We start from the raw sequence: 20,340 nt of genomic DNA on the forward strand, positions 1-20,340 counted from the left end.
TGTTGCCCCTGATAGTAGCCCCCTACACCAAAGTGGCAATTTGCCTTGTTTGGGGTGAAAATGTAATAAAAAAAAAAAAAAAAAAAAAAGAGAGAATAAGTGCACAGTTTGATGACAGTGTGGGAACTGTACGCGCAATTATTTGCAAGGAAATGAAGATGTGGAAGATTTGCATGAAGTTTGTTCCAAGAGTGCTCAGATATGAGAAAGAAAGACGTTGCCATCACCAAGATGGGCATCAAGACAGTTCCTCACTCTCCCTTTAGTCCAGACCTTGCTCTCTGTGACTTTTGGTTATTCCCTAAGCTCAAGGAAAACCTTAGAGGCTGTCATTATGAGACAATTGAGGAGATGAAAGAGGCTGTGACTAGGGTCATTAACATATTCACACAAGAGTACTTCCATGAGGCCTTCTAGAAGTTGTTGGAACAGTACAACAGGTGCATTGTAGCTGGAGGAGATTACTTCGAAGGGAACTAGAGTTTCATGTGTGTACTATCAATATGAAAAAAGTCTGGAAACTTATTTAAGGCACCTCATATCTTCAAGATTGAAAACAGGATTCACTATGAAAAGAAGTCACGCACACACACAAATTGTCAGACCTTTTCTTTATTTTTATTCACCTTCTTTCCAAGAGGTTAGTTACAAGATCAAGTGTGGATTTTGATGAAAGTGTTTTAGTGAAATGGATTCAAACTTAGCACACTCGGGTTTTTAGTTCGTGTTGTTAACCCCTGAGCCACACCTTTCTTTTTATTATAATGTGATTTCAGTTAAAATATTTTTAAACCATGTACAGGAATAGCCATAAATCTTGCCAGAGATTAATTATTTAACTATATATAAATTAAAACTAAGCACATTTATTTATAATATAATAAAATCAAGTTAAATAGACTTGTCTGTTTTACAGTGTATCAACACTGTAGGGGTTTATTTAATGCGGAGACAATATTTATTACAGACAATTGTATGCAATTAAATGAACACGTTATTAATATAACCACAACTGAGGGGAACATGCTTGGTTATTATAGATCTGACCAGATTTGAACTCTACATAGAATGCCATTACAAATAAAATGACTTTGCCAATGCAGTTCAAAATCTAACTAAAACTGCTGAATAAGCCATAGAAGAAGACGGAAGACGTTTCAAATATTTATTATAACTTGTACATAAACTTCCATTGTTTGTTACTACAAAATATATTAACAGGGCTACCCGGCATCGTACTTGTAAGATTGTTAATCTACAGTATTCTATTTTCATACTGAAAATATTGACTGATGTTTTAACTTCATTTTTGCTATTAAGTTTTTTAAATTAAATGTGTAAAGTTTCTTTGAAGTAATAATTAAAAAAAAAAAAAAAAACGTGGTTATTAGCAAGAGAAAAACTGTAAATGCATCTGTGTGCAATGGGACAAGAAGTTATCTTTTGATGAAACAAAAGTCTTTTACATCCCCTACTAACTTTGTGAATAGTTCAAAGTAGGGCATAAAACAAAACAAATTAAACCAAGATGGAAAGAAGAAAACAAAAACAGCAAGAGAGAGAGAGAGAGAGACTAAGAAAGAGAAATAAAATCAATCCAAATGACAAAAGTAAAAAAGGGTGTAAAATGATTTAATCTTTACTTTAAAAAAAAAATTAAGAAAATAATGCTTTACTGAATTCAAAGGAAAAGGAAAGTAGCAGTAGCGTTTATTTGGCAGTGAATGAGACAAAGATAGTAAGAGGGAAAAAGAGAGAGTAGGAGTAGTAGTAATAGTAAGAGCAAAAGAAAAATAGAGTAAAGGGATGAAATAACAAATAAAAATGAAAAGGCAAAAAAAGAGAAAGAAAGGAAAGAGAGAATAGTTAAGGTTACTAAGAATTTAACAGGGATTATTGGTAAAAAAAAAAATGATTTTTTTATTCTTTGTTTTTTTGTTTTTTTTTTCAAATTTGAAATAATGATGAAAATAAAAATAAAATCAATGCTTTTACCTCAAGAACCAAGGTTAAAAAAGCTGGGTAGAAAGTCATGAATGCCAAATAATTGGCCAAAACAGAAAGGCAACAAAAACAACTGATTGTCTCTAAACCTTTCCAACCTGAAAAAAAGAAATGAAACAAAAATTAAAACAAAATTATTGCTTCACTTAATGAATTTAGGGTTTTACATTAAAATGTGTTCAGTGTGTATGTATATATCTATCTATATATCTATAAAAGTGAACGTGTCTGTGTACATTTCCCTACGCAATAACTGTCAATTTTTAGTCTACAGACTCAAAATTTGATATACAGGGTACTGAGATTTGGGAAAATCAATGTGATCGGTTTTCGACCAGAAATTTCGCTGTTAAGAGGTCAAAGTTCAACGATTTGACCTTTGAGAACTCTACCAAACTCCTCCGCCAATTTTGGGTCTAAACACTTGAAATTTTAGATATAGGTTCCTTGAAAGAAAAAGGGGGAAAGTTCTAACTTAATAACTTAGTTTGCGCCTAAAACAGTAAATGTTAAGGGGTTATAATAGGGGTCAAAGTTAAAAAAATTGACCGTTTTTTTTTTGTTTTTTTTTTTTTCTCAGCATACACCTCCAAACACCCGGGCACACATGCTAGTATATCTATAAAAATGAAAGTTTCTGTGTGTGTATATGTGTGTGTGTCTTTCTGCAATAACTGTCAATTTTCAGTCTACGGACTCAAAATTTGATATACAGGGTATTGAGATTTGGGAAAATCTTTGTAATCTATTTTCGGACAGAAATTTGACTGTTAAGGGGTCACAATTCAATGATTTGACCTTTGAGAACTCTACCAAACTTCTCTGCCAATTTTGGGTCTAAACACTTGAAATTTCCTTGGACATGGATCTAACTTAATAACTTGATTTGAGCCCAAAACAATAAATGTTAAGGGTCATAATAGGGGTCAAATTTTAAAAAAATTGACCGCTTTTTTCTTTTTTTTTTTTTGCTTAACATATACCTCCAAATACCCGGGCAATGCCAGGTTAAAATGCTAGTATATATATATATATATTAGATAGAAAGTGCTTGAGAAGAATATGGCAGAACAGCAAATTTTGGGCGCTAAAATATACAACATGCCAGCTAAATAAAAAAAGACTGTTAAGCGAATTGAAAAGATATAAAAAAAAATCAGAAAAAAGAATAACTCTGACATACTTTAATAATGACTTTCTGCCAATATATATATATATATATATATATATATATATATATACTTATATGTAATATACTGAGTTTGTGTAATTCAGTAAATTTTTCATATACCAATGGGTTTTAAGCCAAGAATAGTTGGCTTAAGCAGTAAGCTACAAAATTATCACATTTCATAATTGAGCATTAATATACTGTGTATGCGAAATCAAGGCTTCAAAACAAGGTGTTGATGGCAACAAAAAGTGTATTTCATTTTATGTTACAATTGTTTCAATGGCCAGTTCGACAATTTCAAGTATTACATCGTTTGAAAATTTTCAAAAACCAGCATTTCTTCAGACTTTATGAATAAACACACTTTTGGCAATCGAGCATTTTTTGAAGATAAAGAAAAAGGAGGAAATCCCTAACAAGAAAAGCATGCGAGAAACATTTACCTTGGCTGTGGTTACGGAAAAGCCCATTTAAATATTAATATATCGCCTAATTTTCGTATCCTTATTTAAGAACAGAGTCATTGGAAGTTTCTAGAGAACCTAAGCCATTTTAAAAAAATTTTTTATATACCCCATTCGTTGGGTTCCTAAATTAGATCCTGCTATTCCTTTATTTCCCAATAGTTGATTTTTTCGGGTGAAGTGTTCTAATCTATTATTATTTAATGTTTTAAAATTCATTGTTATTCTACTTGAAAAATGTTTTTATATCGTTTCTTAGGATAATTATGAAGGGAGATAATCCAATTATGTTATTAAGTACTGCTAGTTAATTTTGTTTGAAACTGGGTTGATTTTTGTTTCCTATAACGGTTAAAGGGAGGTAATTCAGGCCGTTTGATATTTTCGGTTCATTGATTACTAGAAGGCGTCTATGATTTAATAATTAATTTAATCAGATAGGTCCAGAACGTGCTACGATGGCTTATTTATTCATTTATTCAAATATTAATTCAATGGATTTTGTCATCTGACACCCTAAGTTGGTAGAATCCATGCTGACTTACTTATTCTCCAACTTCACTCCCTGGTCTAAATGTTTTGTTTTTTTTTACCCATAAATGCAGGAGTAGACATCTTCCTATCGGAGTGAAAAACACTTGGAGCCATGGGTGGTTTTGCTGTCAGAATAATAATTAGAGGATATACAATATTTTATTTATTTAGATACCCAAGAATACAATGCATTGAATTATATGACATGAGCAGCATAAGTGATTAATAACAGATGCTAAGTCTTTAAGCATTTCCTTCTCAATTGAAATTCGGGCAAAAGACGAAAGTCGATTCTCAGCCATAGTGCATTTCAAAAATGATCGTATTCTGTCCAAGGTTGAGAAACTTCTTTCATTTGAAACTGAAGTAGCGGGAATGGTAAGGAAAAGTTGTATCAGTCTCACAGTTTCAGACACTGCAGACAAAAAAACGCTCCATCATAAGTTTGGCAAACCAATTTTGATTTTGCATCATCGAAGGAATTTAAAGAATTCTCGATTATATCAGCTAATCTTGTGGCACTTTTGTCATCGCTCACGTCATGAAATCCAAGGAATCGATCAATAATTTTGCATCCATCCACATACCTAACAATGATCGAAAGCTGTGCATGCATTGCACAGTCAGTTGTTTCATCAGCTTGCACTGAAATAAATGGGGCACTTTAAATTTCAGCGTAAATAACATCAGCAATCACGTTATCAATTGCAGATAGAATTTCATTCTGTATTGTTATGGAAACACTTGAAAATTGCCTAGAGCCTTCTTTGGCGGAAAGTTTTGATGCAAACACACTGTCAATTTTAGAGAAACACTGCAATAATTCTCGATGATTACCTTTGTTAAGACTATCTTCCCTTTCATCGTGTCTGCGCAATGGTAGTTCTTGTTTGCAAAGATATAATATTGCGTTTATCAGGTGTTTCAGATATTGTCTATTTTCTTCGACCAATTTATTGTGCCTTTCTCTTTCAAGTTTGGCCGATTCACTAATAGCAGTGAATATGTCATACATGCCAAATGTTTTTAAACGCTTATAATTGTTCAAATGAGTCATTGATTTCGAATGAATTTTGCAGTCAGCCAAAATATGCCTATAATCAGTATAGCCAGTATCAGTCCATGATTGTCCTGATTTAGGCGTGAAAAGCAAGCAAGGCCAACAATAGAGTTTTTCCTCAGATTTACTCACACATAACCAGTCAATGTCATTAAACCATTTGGATTGGAACGGACGAGTTCTAAACTTATTCACCAATAAAGGAGTTGGGTGCCCAACTTTGATAATTTCTCACTTTTCGGCTACATTTCTCTGACCAAACAATCTATTTTTCAGGTCTAACACAATATCCATTTCCATTATATCTAATTTTAAATTCAGATCATTAACAGCAAATGCAGTACATTTTTTTTTAATGTTTTAGAGAATATTCTGCTTACCCGTGAAACACAGGAAAATTAGCCCGAGTGACGTTATACGCAAAATACAGGGAACTTCCAAAATGTAAATTCCATCTGATGAATCTTGAAACATGATATCTTGACCAGTTGAAGTTATCCGTGGAAACACAGAGAACATTGAAAATCTTAATTTTATCCAAAAATTCTAAGACACAAAGAATTCGTAAATAAAATCCGTGGTAAAATTGAATGTAGTGAGGTGACTGAAATATTTTCGGCAACTGAAGTAATGTTCTCCAAAACGGCGATTAAATTTTCCCATAGAATAAAAGGTAATATTGATGAATAAAGTTGGGTTTAAATAGCTGTGAAATGATGGATGCAGCAAAAAAAAAGTTACATACAGGGCCTTTATGAAAAAAAATTAAAAAAGTATTTACGTACCACTACGGAATTCTGCAAAGGTTTATTGGATTGACGGGTTTCTTAGTATTAATATAAAATGACTTAAAACCCATATTTTTCGTAGATTTCTAGGATTCAAAATTCACAAAAAAATTCCTCAATAAAAAAACAAATTCACTCATTCAAAACCTGTTCTTTATTAATTAATGAAACAATAACTTCATCACTGATGTTTATTTACAATCTGATATATACGCGTGGTTATGTTTACACATAACTATTCGTACTACTACATATTGCAGCAGTAGTAGTAATCGTTCTTCATGTGTTTATGCATATGTATGTGTCTATAGATCTCTCTCTCTCTCTCTCTTGGTCCCTCTCCCTAAAACAGGCATCAGAAGTACATCGTGCTAAATATTTTAGGCACCGTAGGTTGACTTCACTTTGCGGGTGGCGACAGCAAAAAGCGGGATTTCTCTAACATTACTATTATTATGAGAGGGGTTTTGTGCTTGCCACAGATTACGCGTATCGTAGCCACTATTATGGGATTTCAATGAATCTGACGGTGGCCGGACAAAGACAATCCGTTCAAAACAGCATCCTTGTATTGTTCCCAAATATATTTATGAACTTTTGGCTAAACTTGAATAGATACGTAATTTAATTGAGATCATACTAAGTATGTTTGCTTGAAATTAATGGATGATTTTTAATCCATTTTGAATAACATTGACCAAGTTATTGGTCGTGCTGGGCACAAATGGCACTAGTCCCATCTCTGCCCCTGATATATATATATATATATATATATATATATATATATATGAACAAATGATTAATAAAACATGTTAAAAGACATCTTGAAAAAGAGTTAAAAACATATTTAATTTTAAAAAGGAAGCACAAGATAAGTGGACTATCCACTTATCAAGATAAGTAGGACTATTCACTTATCTTGTGCTTCCTTTTTAAAATTAAATATGTTTTTAACTCTTTTTCAAGATGTCTTTTAACATGTTTTATTAATCATTTGTTCATATTATAAGCTCTATTTCCTTTTTGGTTTTATCGAGCTTTTACATCTGGTTGAGATTACTTTACTTGTAAATATTAACTCTTTAATATTTATAATATATTTTAAGTTTACCATTTTGATTACCTTGGTAAACTTATTGTAATTTTTATTTCTTTTATATATACATATATATATATATATATATATATATATATATATATTGTTAATCAGTTGTCAAATGATTTAAATATGGTCGCCAGAAAAAATTTAGTGAGAAATCCTTTTCATTATAGTCTTTATTTTATGGAATAATGAAAAAGAAAAACTAGACAAATGTTTTGAACCTATCAATGGTTGCAGCTACTTACTTTCTATAGCAATAAGATATGGCACAAGGCAGAACAGCAGCATCCCCCAGAAGAGAGTATTCAAGTTGAATACGAAAATCGCCAAAATAGGTTCCATCTGCATTCTTCATAGGACATTTTGATTTCTTGTAAAATTTTGTGGTTATAAACTTTCTCTAATATTGTTAAAGATTTTATGTTGAACTGTATTTTGCTTTATTAATTCTCAAATCTCATATCAAGCAACCAGCAATAAAGCTACCCATTTTCCAAAAAAGGGAGTATTGTCCGAGAGGGTAAGACCATATGCCATCCCCCTGGATGATTGTTGATCCCCAACATCTGGATACCATGGTTTTGTTTTTCACTTTCTTCTTGTTCTCATTTTGGCTGTGTCATCCTGGCAATTGCCGAGGTAACGTGCACTGGTTTACAAATATAAAAATCAAAAATGCAGACTTACAAAAGAGAACACAAACTTCGATACATTGTATATAAATCAGTTGTATTCAAGGATGCGTGTGTGTGATACAGTCAGCATAGGTAAAAGACCGCCAAATGTTGCCATCCACATCTTAGTTAAGTTCTAGTATATCAGCTAAGACCCAACCGTCTGTTGAGGCCACTAATGTTGTCAGTTCAGCCCACAATCTGCTAAAAATGGTGGGATCCTTCTATCGATCCAGTAGATATCTCACTGCTGATGCAATTCTCTATCTATATAAGAGCCAGGTACGTCCAAGGATGGAGTACTGTTGTCACATCTAGGCAGGAGCTGCTAGAAAGGACTTATCCTGCCTTGATAGAGTTCAAAATAGACTTTGTAGCCTTGTAGGGGATGTCCTTTTCTCTTCCCTGCAACCTCTTTCTCACAGAAGAGATGTTGTTTGTCTCTGCTTTATCGTTATTTTCATGGCAAGTGTTTGGCTGAGCTTCAATCTATGTTTCCCCCTCGCCAAACTTTCACAAGAAACACCCGTCTAGCAGAAAACACTATCACTAATTCCCCCCACTCTTTATCTGTGTCTAAACCTAAACGTAGGTGCCATGAGCAAAGCTTCTTTCTTAGAATTGCACGCCTATGGAATTGTCTTCCGTTTTCCTGCTTTCCGGCTGACTACAATATGGTTGTGTTCAAGTCTAACGTAAACAAGTTTTTGATGAGCCGTTCCATATAAGTTAACAAATTTACCGAATCTCCATTACTAACGGTTACTATATTGTCCAATTTCTACTGTACACTCTTTAACCCTTATCTTCGAGTGGCCTCTTGGCCTTGATAGGTGGTGATGCCTATGTAAAAAAAAAAAAAAAAAAAAAAAAGGAAAATCTCTCATGAATTCTGACCACTTACTGAACTTTCTCAGGATCCCTCCCATACCAGAAACTATGTCAAACAATTCTGACTATTAAATATATTAAATTATTCATTTTATTGCAGACTATTATCCTCATCTTTCTTAGTTGTTGTTTCACGACGTTTCGGCCAACTATTCTTCTGGCCTTCATCAGGTGGTAACCACGACTGGATAGGAACTCTGAATCTCCTAACTGCATTCTCAGCAATCACTGGCATCCATAGTTGTTGTTGCAGTTACCACCTGACGAAGGCCAGAGGAATAGTTGGCCACAACGTCGTGAAACAACAACTAAGAAAGATGAGGATAATAGTCCGTAATAAAATTAATAAATAATACACATCTCAATAATGAATTCCAATTAAATCATTTATATATTAAATTATGACCAAAAATCCTTTGTGCAATCTTTTGTCTTAAGTGACTAATAAATAGAAATGACTCGCTCTCTTAACCACTCCCAGACTACCACTCATTTTACTTCCAGTCACCTTTCCTTTTTAGTAATCTCGTCACATTTTTCGGGATCTTAGACCATAGTATCACAGGCCCTCTATTGATTGAATCAATATCCAGTTGTAACAAAAGAAAGATCTGCTCACCAACTAGGCAGTTCTTTTGCCAGAGTGATGCCTTTAACGTACTCTCATCTGATATGAATATAAACAGCCAAGTAATATGAATGCTAGAAAACTGGCTCAGCATCATAGGATGGTAGATTCTTAAAAATACAGCTCAAGAAATTAGGAAATTAATCTCAGTAATTGAGATCTGATATTAGAATGTGATGGCTACAAGGTCTGCAGAACAGTGATACTTTTCCAAGATGGCCATTCATGACATCTTCAACTGGTTTCCATGCATTCCAGCACTATGTGATGCAGCAAATACAACCTCACTAAAATGAATGACTATCCATGCATGGAAAAGTCACATATTTCAGAAGGTTAGTCTTAATATGCATGCATGGAAAAGTCACATATTTCAGAAGGTTCGTCTTAATATATATGCATGGAAAAGTCACATATTTCAGAAGGTTCGTCTTAATATATATGCATGGAAAAGTCACATATTTCAGAAGGTTCGTCTTAATATATATGCATGGAAAAGTCACATATTTCAGAAGGTTCGTCTTAATATATATGCATGGAAAAGTCACATATTTCAGAAGGTTCGTCTTAATATATATGCATGGAAAAGTCACATATTTCAGAAGGTTCGTCTTAATATATATGCATGGAAAAGTCACATATTTCAGAAGGTTCGTCTTAATATATATGCATGGAAAAGTCACATATTTCAGAAGGTTCGTCTTAATATATATGCATGGAAAAGTCACATATTTCAGAAGGTTCGTCTTAATATATATGCATGTAAAAGTCACATATTTCAGAAGGTTCGTCTTAATATATATGCATGGAAAAGTCACATATTTCAGAAGGTTCGTCTTAATATATATGCATGGAAAAGTCACATATTTCAGAAGGTTCGTCTTAATATGCATGCATGGAAAAGTCACATATTTCAGAAGGTTAGTCTTAATATGCATGCATGGAAAAGTCACATATTTCAGAAGGTTCGTCTTAATATATATGCATGGAAAAGTCACATATTTCAGAAGGTTCGTCTTAATATATATGCATGGAAAAGTCACATATTTCAGAAGGTTCGTCTTAATATATATGCATGTAAAAGTCACATATTTCAGAAGGTTCGTCTTAATATATATGCATGGAAAAGTCACATATTTCAGAAGGTTCGTCTTAATATATATGCATGGAAAAGTCACATATTTCAGAAGGTTCGTCTTAATATATATGCATGGAAAAGTCACATATTTCAGAAGGTTCGTCTTAATATATATGCATGGAAAAGTCACATATTTCAGAAGGTTCGTCTTAATATATATGCATGGAAAAGTCACATATTTCAGAAGGTTCGTCTTAATATATATGCATGTAAAAGTCACATATTTCAGAAGGTTCGTCTTAATATATATGCATGGAAAAGTCACATATTTCAGAAGGTTCGTCTTAATATATATGCATGGAAAAGTCACATATTTCAGAAGGTTCGTCTTAATATGCATGCATGGAAAAGTCACATATTTCAGAAGGTTCGTCTTAATATATATGCATGGAAAAGTCACATATTTCAGAAGGTTCGTCTTAATATATATGCATGGAAAAGTCACATATTTCAGAAGGTTTGTCTTAATATATATGCATGGAAAAGTCACATATTTCAGAAGGTTCGTCATGCACATAGATAGGACATGGCTGATCTAGAGAAGTAAACTTTGAACAAAAATCCTTCTATTTTTAATGGCGAGTTGTTGTTGTTGTTGACAAATACTTTGGCAGGAAGAACATGACAACTTAATGGAAGATCATCCTTGACAATAGAAACGAGCACTTCTCCAGTGTGTAGAGAACTGTATAAGTAAATAGGTTTTAATGAGTCAAATATGTATCCAGCCTTGTACTTCAGCATAATCTGTTAAACCACACATGATATTTCGGATTTTTTAAATTAGAATTGATTATTTCGATTATTCAAACTACAGTTCTTATCGTGAGTGTTATTTTCACAATGTTTCAGGTCAATGTACCCTCCAACCTTCTTCAGGTATATCTTATCGAACTCTAGAATCTTTTTGTTAAACTCAGGGAATCTGGGTTAAGAGACACCTAAAGATGGTCAAAAATTACATCAGCCGAAATGTTGTGGAAATAACACTCAAGATAAGAACAATAGTCTGAAGAATACAAATAATAGACACCTATGATGACAAAAAACTTTACCTGCGTATTTTCAAGCATGTGGTGAAGCTCTCTAGAGTATGCACATGAACTTCCATATATTGTTAATCTCATACTTTTATGCAAACCACACATGTTGAAGAGAGGAACGTTATTTTCTTATAAGAACCAATTTTATTAACACACTTTAAAATTAGATTCTTCAAACTAACAAACAAAAATAACTGAGAATATTTTCATACCAGAAAGAGTTCCAATACCGATTACCAAAGTTTTCACAATGGCATCACGTGTGATTATTGGACCAAGGATCGCCATACCCTGAGCAATATTATACTGAACTTCATCCTGAAAAGATGCCAAAGAAAATAACATTAGACAATAAACACAAAAGATGAAAAGAAATCGTTGTCCCAACCTCGTCGAATATGTTGGTGTGAATAAAATCATTTAAGAGAAAATATGTTTTAGCCAAGAAAGAATTATTCAAATGAATGTTGAAGAAATTCACAAAATGACAGTTTAAAATAATTTTAATTTGTATCCTTAAAAAACAGTGGACAACTCATGTCAATTTTTGATCTTGGTTAATAATAATTTTTTCAATAATAATAAACTTTACATGTTTTACATCCTAGCATGTGATGGACAGATATTGGCTGGGCAATGCGAAAAGATGAGCTGATCAACAATTTTTATGATCATTATTAATATTTATAAAAATAAAATGTGAGAAAGAATGTTATCATAGGGAAATAAATATTTACAGATAAAATTATTTTATGTTATAATGTTTTAATAGAAAAGAATGTTAGTTTTCATAACTAGAACAAACACAAATGTTAATTTGGTGAAAAAGAATGTGACGAAAGCAGATCCTTCGATTTATGTCTTTGGTCACGTCGAGTTAATAACATAACGAGAAAGCTTGAAAGACGTGTATCAGTTAGTCAAGAGTCGGAAGTCAGAGAGAGCAGACACAATCAGTAGTCAGCGGGAGAAAGACGGTTCACGGACAGTAATGGCTCCAAGTAGGGGAAAATGTTGATAGTAAAAAGCTAGGACTAGCGTTACAGCTTTCCAATGGGGGAAACATCCAGAATAAAGCTGCTGTAAATACCACCAAGACCGAGTTGTACGAATCTTCATTTGCAGCTTTGCTGAGGATCTGTCAAATTAAGACCAAAGATGGACCAGGTATGTTTCTCCATTGGCGAATGTAAAACCCCAGAGACCATTATTTGTCCCTTAATGTTATAATTGTTATATATCCCATTTAAAAAATCACTAGACGATAAATAGACACATTCTTATCTAGACGATCAAATATATATGCACGTCAATAAATACATAAAAAAGTCGATAAAAGTGATTAAAAGTGAGATATTATTAATGTGTAGTAATGTATTTTATTTCAATATTCATAAACAGTAAAACAATGTCGATAAAAAGTTGTTACTATGGCAACTAAAACATGTCCTTTGCGGCTGCGCGGGGAGAAGTCATTGTTTTTTGAGGGTGTTCGGCAGGGAACTCTTACCGCGACCAGTACCCATGCTTGTTTTCCAGTTGACTACAACATAGTCGTTTTCAAATCCAATGTAAACAAATTCCTATTAAGCCACTCCCGTAAATAATCACATTCCACCTAACTTCCATCATTACCAATCATTAGGCTGTCATCTCACTGACTATCTTATCCTCAAGTGGCCTGCAGACTTTGATAAATGGTGACTCCCTCATTAAAAAAAATAACTGTTTTTTTCTCCTCTTTTAATGAAAAGCATTTAGCTTTAAAATGCCATAGGCTAAAGAGGGTCTTGTTTCTTATTGATCTGATGAAGTAATATAGTTTTATTTAACTTTGAATTCTCATCTTTTACTTCTTACATATACAAACACACACACACACACATATATATATATATATATATAGAGAGAGAGAGAGAGATAGATATTAGAAAGAGAGAGGAGGAGTATGTTTTATTCTCACCAGAAATCACCAGGATCCTGATGATATCACTGGGAGAATGAAACGTGGACGTCTCTATGTTTTCAGACTACCACCACTACTACTTCTGTTACACTCTACTCAAGTATTGAACACTGTGTTAAAGTAAATACTAAAAATATATATTCAATATATCATATCATCTTATAATATTATGTGTGTATACGGGGCTCCTTCAGTCTTTGACAGATTATGGACACCTACGTAGGGGTGTCTGCGCATGAATTTTTGTGGTAGGAGGTGCATAATCTCCAACCACACCTCTCCTGAGTCGATATTGTTAAATACCAGTGGCAAGTGAATGTATGTACAGGACAACTGGAAACAAATGCTGAGATAAGCGGAGAGTACATACAGCACCTAGAATTCCCAAATGGCCACCCATTTGGTACTAAGCAGGCCCAACGTTGCTTAACTTCGGTGATCTGATGAGAACCGACGTGTCAACACGATTATGCCATATGTATATATAAATAATTTTGTGTAGGTAATGTAGATTTAATCTCTATTTACAAAATGTTTGGATATAAATAGCTTCACTCTAAAAAAAATTTTTTAAATTAAAAATTAATTATTTGCTGATCCTTTTCCTTTTTTCATAAGTTGTTTAAAAAGAAACAAAAATACATTCTTTTTGTTAATAGAATCTTTTAACATCATTTTTGTGGTTTTTTTCTATTTCAATGAATAATTTAATGAATCAGTTATTAAATTTACGTCAAGGCTAGAAATGAAAAGAAAAATAACACATGTATACACACGTGAGGAAATAAAAAAGTATTTGCTGATCCTTTTCCTTTTTTCATAATTTGTTTGAAAAGGAACGAAAATACATTATTTTTGTTAATAGAATCTTTAGCATAATTTTTCTTGTGTTTTTCTATTTCAATGAATAATTTAATGAATCAGTTATTAAATTTACGTCAAGGCTAGAAATGAAAAGAAAAATAACGCATGTATACACACGTGACGAGGTTTCATAATTTTCATTGTTTACTTCCATCCTAAACAAGTAATTATATTTACCCTATAGATAATCATGCACAATAGAACTTAAATTATTTAGAAAAAATAAGAATTCCCAAGCATGGAATTTACACATGACTACACAGGTTGCTGTGATAACTTAAACTAAACAATCATTAGCAAGTATGAGTGTGCACATTTGATTTTTGTGGTCATGTCATTTGTAAAAAAACACATTGTAAAACACGTTTTTTTCTTGAACAATGCATGTATATCCAACATTCACTCAAACGTGAACAGAGTACAGACACGTGAGAAATCATGTGAAAACAAGGAATGGCTTACCGGAGATGTTGATCTGAGAGCAAACCTTGCCAGAGCACTTGCTTTTGAAAGGTCAATAAGCAAAACAAAGAAAGGGAGAGCCTCACTGCAACAGAAAAAAATGTTAAAGAAAAATGAAAAATTTTACAGAAAATAACATTTAACATTAATCAAATCAAATTTATTAGCAGAAAATAGTAAAGTGCAAAAAGTCATATAAGAAGACAGAAGATGTGAGCAGCTTTGTAGTTTGAATGTTTCTCCAAGACAACTTTAAATCAAAAATATGATCGGCAGCAATACTACCTCTTCTGGTAAGCTATGCCATAAAGCAAAAATACAGACAAAGAATGCTACCTTTCTAAAATAGTTTTTTTTTTTTTTTGCTAAACTTTTCATTCACATGCAATCGCCAAGAAAAAGTAGAATTTAATTTTTTTAAGAGGTGCTTTAGCAGAGGGAGTTAATATACAAATTTATGCTATATTTACACTAGATGTAACTACCCGATGTTGTTCAGGATATAATGAAGTTGTTTTAACTTTTATTTCTTTACATATTTTTAAATTTAAGATAAAAAAAACTCTGATATTTTTCAATTTACAATGACTTATCCATCTAGTTGACTTATATTTCAAGGTAATTATTTACACGATTCATATCAACAGTCATCTAGGTTGGACTAAGTAATTTTTTAAATAAATTGTAGCTAAGTATGTTATATTGCCAATAACAAAATACAACAATAACAAATCAAAACTGATTAGTGAGAAGCAAAATTTAATTTGTTGATTTAAATGTTATTTTGATTTGACTTTGAAATTCCGACAAGAAAATATGTGAGAAATGTTTTATCTGGAAAATTACTGGAAAAACTGACAATTCAGGAATAAATAAATTATGTTTGAAAGAACATTAAGAATTCTTGTAAAAATAAAAATAACAAAAATAATATTAACTTATTCTCACTTGATGCCTTTTAAATACAGATATGATGTGAACTAATATATAGATATACTCAATGTAACGATGACCTGTAGAGTTACAACTACTATTTTGATCTAATTTGAAAATTCATAAACTTTTGAAGAAATTATTCTTGCATAATTTCAATTGCGTTCTCTTTTCTTACATTAATATGTGTGTGTGTATACGTGTGATTATTTAAAAATGCTCCATATTACTAATGTTATGTTGTGATCCTTCAGCTATGATCACAGTGCAGTATCTGTATTATGTTATGACGAGCAGTGCCAAAGGTAAGAACAATTATGATTAATTGTTAAATTATTTAGGTTAAAAAGATATTGAGAAAAACGTTTTAAAAGAAAAGAATGTTAGTTAAAATATTTAACTGGGGAATTTTGGCTCAAGGAAAAATGTTATGAATAGAAGAAAAACATAAACAAAGCTAGTTTGGAATTTGGTTTAGTAAACAACGATGTTGCTTACATGATAAACAAGATTGTTCACTCTGACTGACATAAGAGACACATAAATCAAGAGAAACCAGAATTAGGAGTAAGTCTGTAATGGGAAGTCAAGGAGACATGTTGTGTAGTTAGCTGGGTTAGTTAGAGGATAGAAGTTGTCTCTATGGTCCGATGGAAGTATCGACAAATCAACTAAGGAAGATATACGGGGGGGGGGGGGAGATTAAGAGCTGCAAACTTCAAGACGTGGAATGTTTTGAAAAAAAAAGATTTCGAAATGATAACTCGACATTTCGGGTGTTCCATTTGGAAGAAGATGCCTTCATTTCAGGAGCCTGCCACCAGAGAAGAGGGAGACAATGAATGAAGTATGTGACCTGTCGAGTGTCAAGGAGGCAAGGGTGTTATTCGTCATTGTTAAAGACTGTCCATTTATTGTCCCATTCGTTATTATCATGAATATGTGAAAACACCCATATACACATAGAAAAACTATTAACAGATCGACAGATACAGACACCTCATATACAAAGAAAAGTAACTGTTCCTATAATTCTAATCACTAGACGATACACAAGCGGGTTATTCCAGCCCAATTCATCCAGCCCCGACACACCCCCTCTTGGATTTTTTTCATATTTACACCATACAAACTTTGGGTTAAAACTAAGAGAAATCTGCAATTTCAGCCCAGTTGGATTTCAGGAACATATTTTTTTTCACAGTTGGTTTCGGCCTGGAAATCAAAAATTGCTATCTCATGACGTAGAATTTTCGACTCCCGGCGTTTTACAAAATTTGCATTTTTGTTGCAAAAAATAAAGCTCTGGAGCTAAATATTCACACATATAAGGTTTTGAGGGCAAGGAATCCAAAAATCATGGTTAGAAAGATGGCAAATGAGAGGAAGTACCTTATTTTTACCATTTTAGGTGGTGCCGCAGCACTTTTTTAGAGCTTGTTTGGGGCGATATTTTATTGAGAAAAAAACATAACTGTGGTGCTTTGCCAGACTTCTCCTTTGGATTTTTAAAGTGACAATGGGTTGGAAATTACAAAAATCAAATAAAACCTTTCGGCATATTTGACATTTCCAGACACTAAAGCCTCAAAATTGGCATTTTTATAAAAATTTAAGGATTTTTTGGTGAATTTGGCAACAATCTAATCTTAAGTTATGATCAATATCTAGAGCTGAAAAAAGACTTGGATCGGCTCATTATAGCCCATTTTCATAATATAATGTCAAATTACATCATATAAAAGGATATGGACCCCTACTTCACAGTCAAAATGGACAAAAAAATAGTCGAAAATAAAAGACTGATGCATAATCTAGTTTATCATAAGAAAAACTGTCAAACAAATATAAAACAGACATTTGTTATAACTCCAACTATCGACTTAATCTGTCAAAATAGTTCTGAGTCTTATTTTTCTCCTCCTTGGTGATGAAATATGTTCTACCATTCACTGAAATACTTGGGGTCTGCACTCTCATAACGACCTTGCTTAGTGGAATATAGCCTCTATCCCTATTAGTTGGCCAGTGGAATTGATGTGATGGTCCATGTGGATGCAGGAATTTGCAAGTAAGATCTTTCTCTTCCCTGTTGACACTCTCAATCAATGCTAACCACCAATATCCATCAAAAATGCAAGTAATGTAGTCATTGCATTTGAGCAACTCCAGAGTTTCATCTAGCGGCGTAGGCATGTCCAGGAAAGAATGGTCGATAAAGATCGTTGTGTCAGCACTCAGTTGCTTGCCCTGAATAGTAAACTGAGAAGTTGGTTTGAAATAGTGACAGCTCCTTGTACCAGGCACAGTATCTCCCAGTTTATATCTCATTTGAAGTTTCTCTCGAACTGAAACCATGTCTTCTTTGTCGATCTTTAGAAACATGATACCAGTGATCGATGATCTGCAAAAGTCTGCAACAGCATGAAAAGTGAGTATTTGGTCTTTTATTGGCCTTTGCAAGCTGGCACGGAGAACTTTGCGTTTGACAGCCCCACCAATTCCATCACAGGGTGATTTGCCATGGCTAGTTGCAAAAAATGCCCAAGTTGCATCAATTCCAAAATCTGATGAGTGATGGCAAAGGTTAATAAATGCTTTGAAGTTTTTATATTGGGCAGCACAGCCATCGCTGAAGTACTCTACACTCTTGATCCAGGGAAATTTCTCTTTGATGTACAACATCACCATTCTTTGCAGTTCATGCACAAAACAGGTGTCATGCTCAAGGTCATCTGAAATGATGCATAATGAGATCTGTTGAAGTTTACCATTGTTATCTTTGTAATAAATTACCACTGGATGTATGGTACACTGGTCTTTGTTCCAGTGATATCCCTGGATCTCATCTTGCACCACGTAGTGATAATTTTCCGCAAAGTCCAAGAGAAGTATACATTCGGTCTCAGTTATTTCTTCTCTTCTCTTTTTTAGATACTGCGCTTGGCTCTTTGCTGTGAAGGAATGGGTCGTTAGATTATCAACATTGTATACCAATATCTCTATGAAGTAATCTACATCAGCCATCTGTGTCCGTAGCATTGTCCTATCCACACTCTCCCACTGACTATATGACATCTCACTGTCAATTTCCAATTCAGTAAATTTATCTCTGATATACTTCTCTAGAGCAGGGAAACCTGGGCATTTAGGACAACGGTGGACCATACATTCAAGACTATTGGTGTCGCAAACTACCAAGGCCATCAAATCTTTGTAAGTGATATTAAAATTGGGATTTTCAGTTGGTACATTAGCAGCACTCTCATCTCTGGATTCTTCAGCTTTCCTTCTGAGCTGAGTCTTGACAGTTGAAACAAAGCAGTCAACAAGCAATTTGGTATTTTGATGGTGGGTGCAAACACAAACTGAATGAGAACCTGATGTCAAGACGGTGACGCACCATTTTGGACGGAGCTCACAGAACTTTGAAAGACCTATTTTGTGTTCAGGATAGCTTTCTTTGTAAGCTACATAAAGCTCCTTAAGATTGCATAATAGGAGCCGTTTCTGGACATGAACTTTATTACCAATGCTCACAAAATCTTTCCCTCCAGGCATTAACCGTGAAAATTCATTGTCCTCATAGAAAGCCAAGACAGAATTGATAACCTCTTTTGAGAGACCTCTCCCCTTCTTTTTCTGTGGCAATGAAAGAATACCTCGATCCTTTTTCAGTTGCCGTGCTTCACGTACTATATATTCAGAGACATTGAAATATTCAGACACCTCTTTTCGAGACCAACTTTCCGGAGCTAAAGTCATCAACTGGATCCTCTCACTGGTTTTCATTTCTTTATTCTCAAGTTTGTCCTTCATTGCATCCAACAAACAATCATAATCTTTTGCCTTTGCCACTAAATCCGTTTGACTCGTTTGGCTGCTAATAGGGCTTCCTAATTCAGGGCTAGAGATGTTAAGGACTTTGGCAGCTGCCTCTACTTGCATTTCATAGTTTCTTTCTAATTTCTCTCTGACAATATTGATTTTTGTGTGCTTCTGCATTCTACCGGTTTTTATAGGGGATATATCAAACATCATTAGACTGTCATTCAGTTTCTCTCTCTTTTGTTCAATTTGCGACTCATTTTCTTGGTTGTCACTTCCTTCTGTTTCACTTGTATCTTCTAACTTCTTGGCAGCTACTTCACAGTGACGGCAAAGCTTCCAGCCAGGAACAACATGGTAGCCCTTCTGCTTTAGCATCTCAGCCATTTCTAACTTGATAGCACGATCACCCTTTACCTTTCTTTTGTGCTTCAAAAAGATGTTGCAGCACTTTGTATATTTTTTCTCAAAGTAATGCCCCAAATGAAATTCGTGATACCTGCAAATGTTAGCAACAGTTTCATCAGTGAGTGTGACACCAGCTCTTAATTTGAGCACAGTTCTTACATCATGCTCTAATGCAGTTATTGGTGTTGAAGATGGCTTCAGATTGCGGTGACATGCACTCTTCATTAGTAATCCAAAAGAACATTGAGGAGCACTTGTCATCAATGATGTATCTCCTCCCTCTCGTTTCCTTGGTTCAGAAGACATTCTTAATTTATTGCTCTGGAAGAAAGATGTGAAATAATAATTCACAATGAGCAGAATATGCAATACTCAACTG

The 20,340-nt window shown here is 33.6% G+C and overlaps 1 protein-coding gene and 1 pseudogene across 2 annotated transcripts in view; both read right to left on the reverse strand.

Annotated features, from left to right (window-relative positions):
- Positions 1-20,340, reverse strand: part of LOC145249428 (3-hydroxy-3-methylglutaryl-coenzyme A reductase-like) — a 182,568-nt gene that overhangs the window by 48,697 nt on the left and 113,531 nt on the right. For both annotated transcript variants that reach the window (XM_080110981.1, XM_080110980.1), the window contains exons 5-7: positions 14,793-14,877; positions 11,713-11,818; positions 1,996-2,102 (exon numbers count right to left, since the gene is read on the reverse strand). In XM_080110981.1, coding sequence (XP_079967107.1) covers positions 1,996-2,102; positions 11,713-11,818; positions 14,793-14,877 — 298 coding nt within the window. The remainder of the gene's footprint in view (positions 1-1,995; positions 2,103-11,712; positions 11,819-14,792; positions 14,878-20,340) is intronic.
- LOC145249775 (5S ribosomal RNA) lies at positions 13,830-13,946 on the reverse strand (annotated as a pseudogene).

The sequence above is a fragment of the Euprymna scolopes genome, chromosome 28, assembly GCF_053919585.1.
Source record: "Euprymna scolopes isolate OS-2025 chromosome 28, ASM5391958v1, whole genome shotgun sequence".
Lineage (NCBI taxonomy): Eukaryota > Metazoa > Mollusca > Cephalopoda > Sepiida > Sepiolidae > Euprymna > Euprymna scolopes.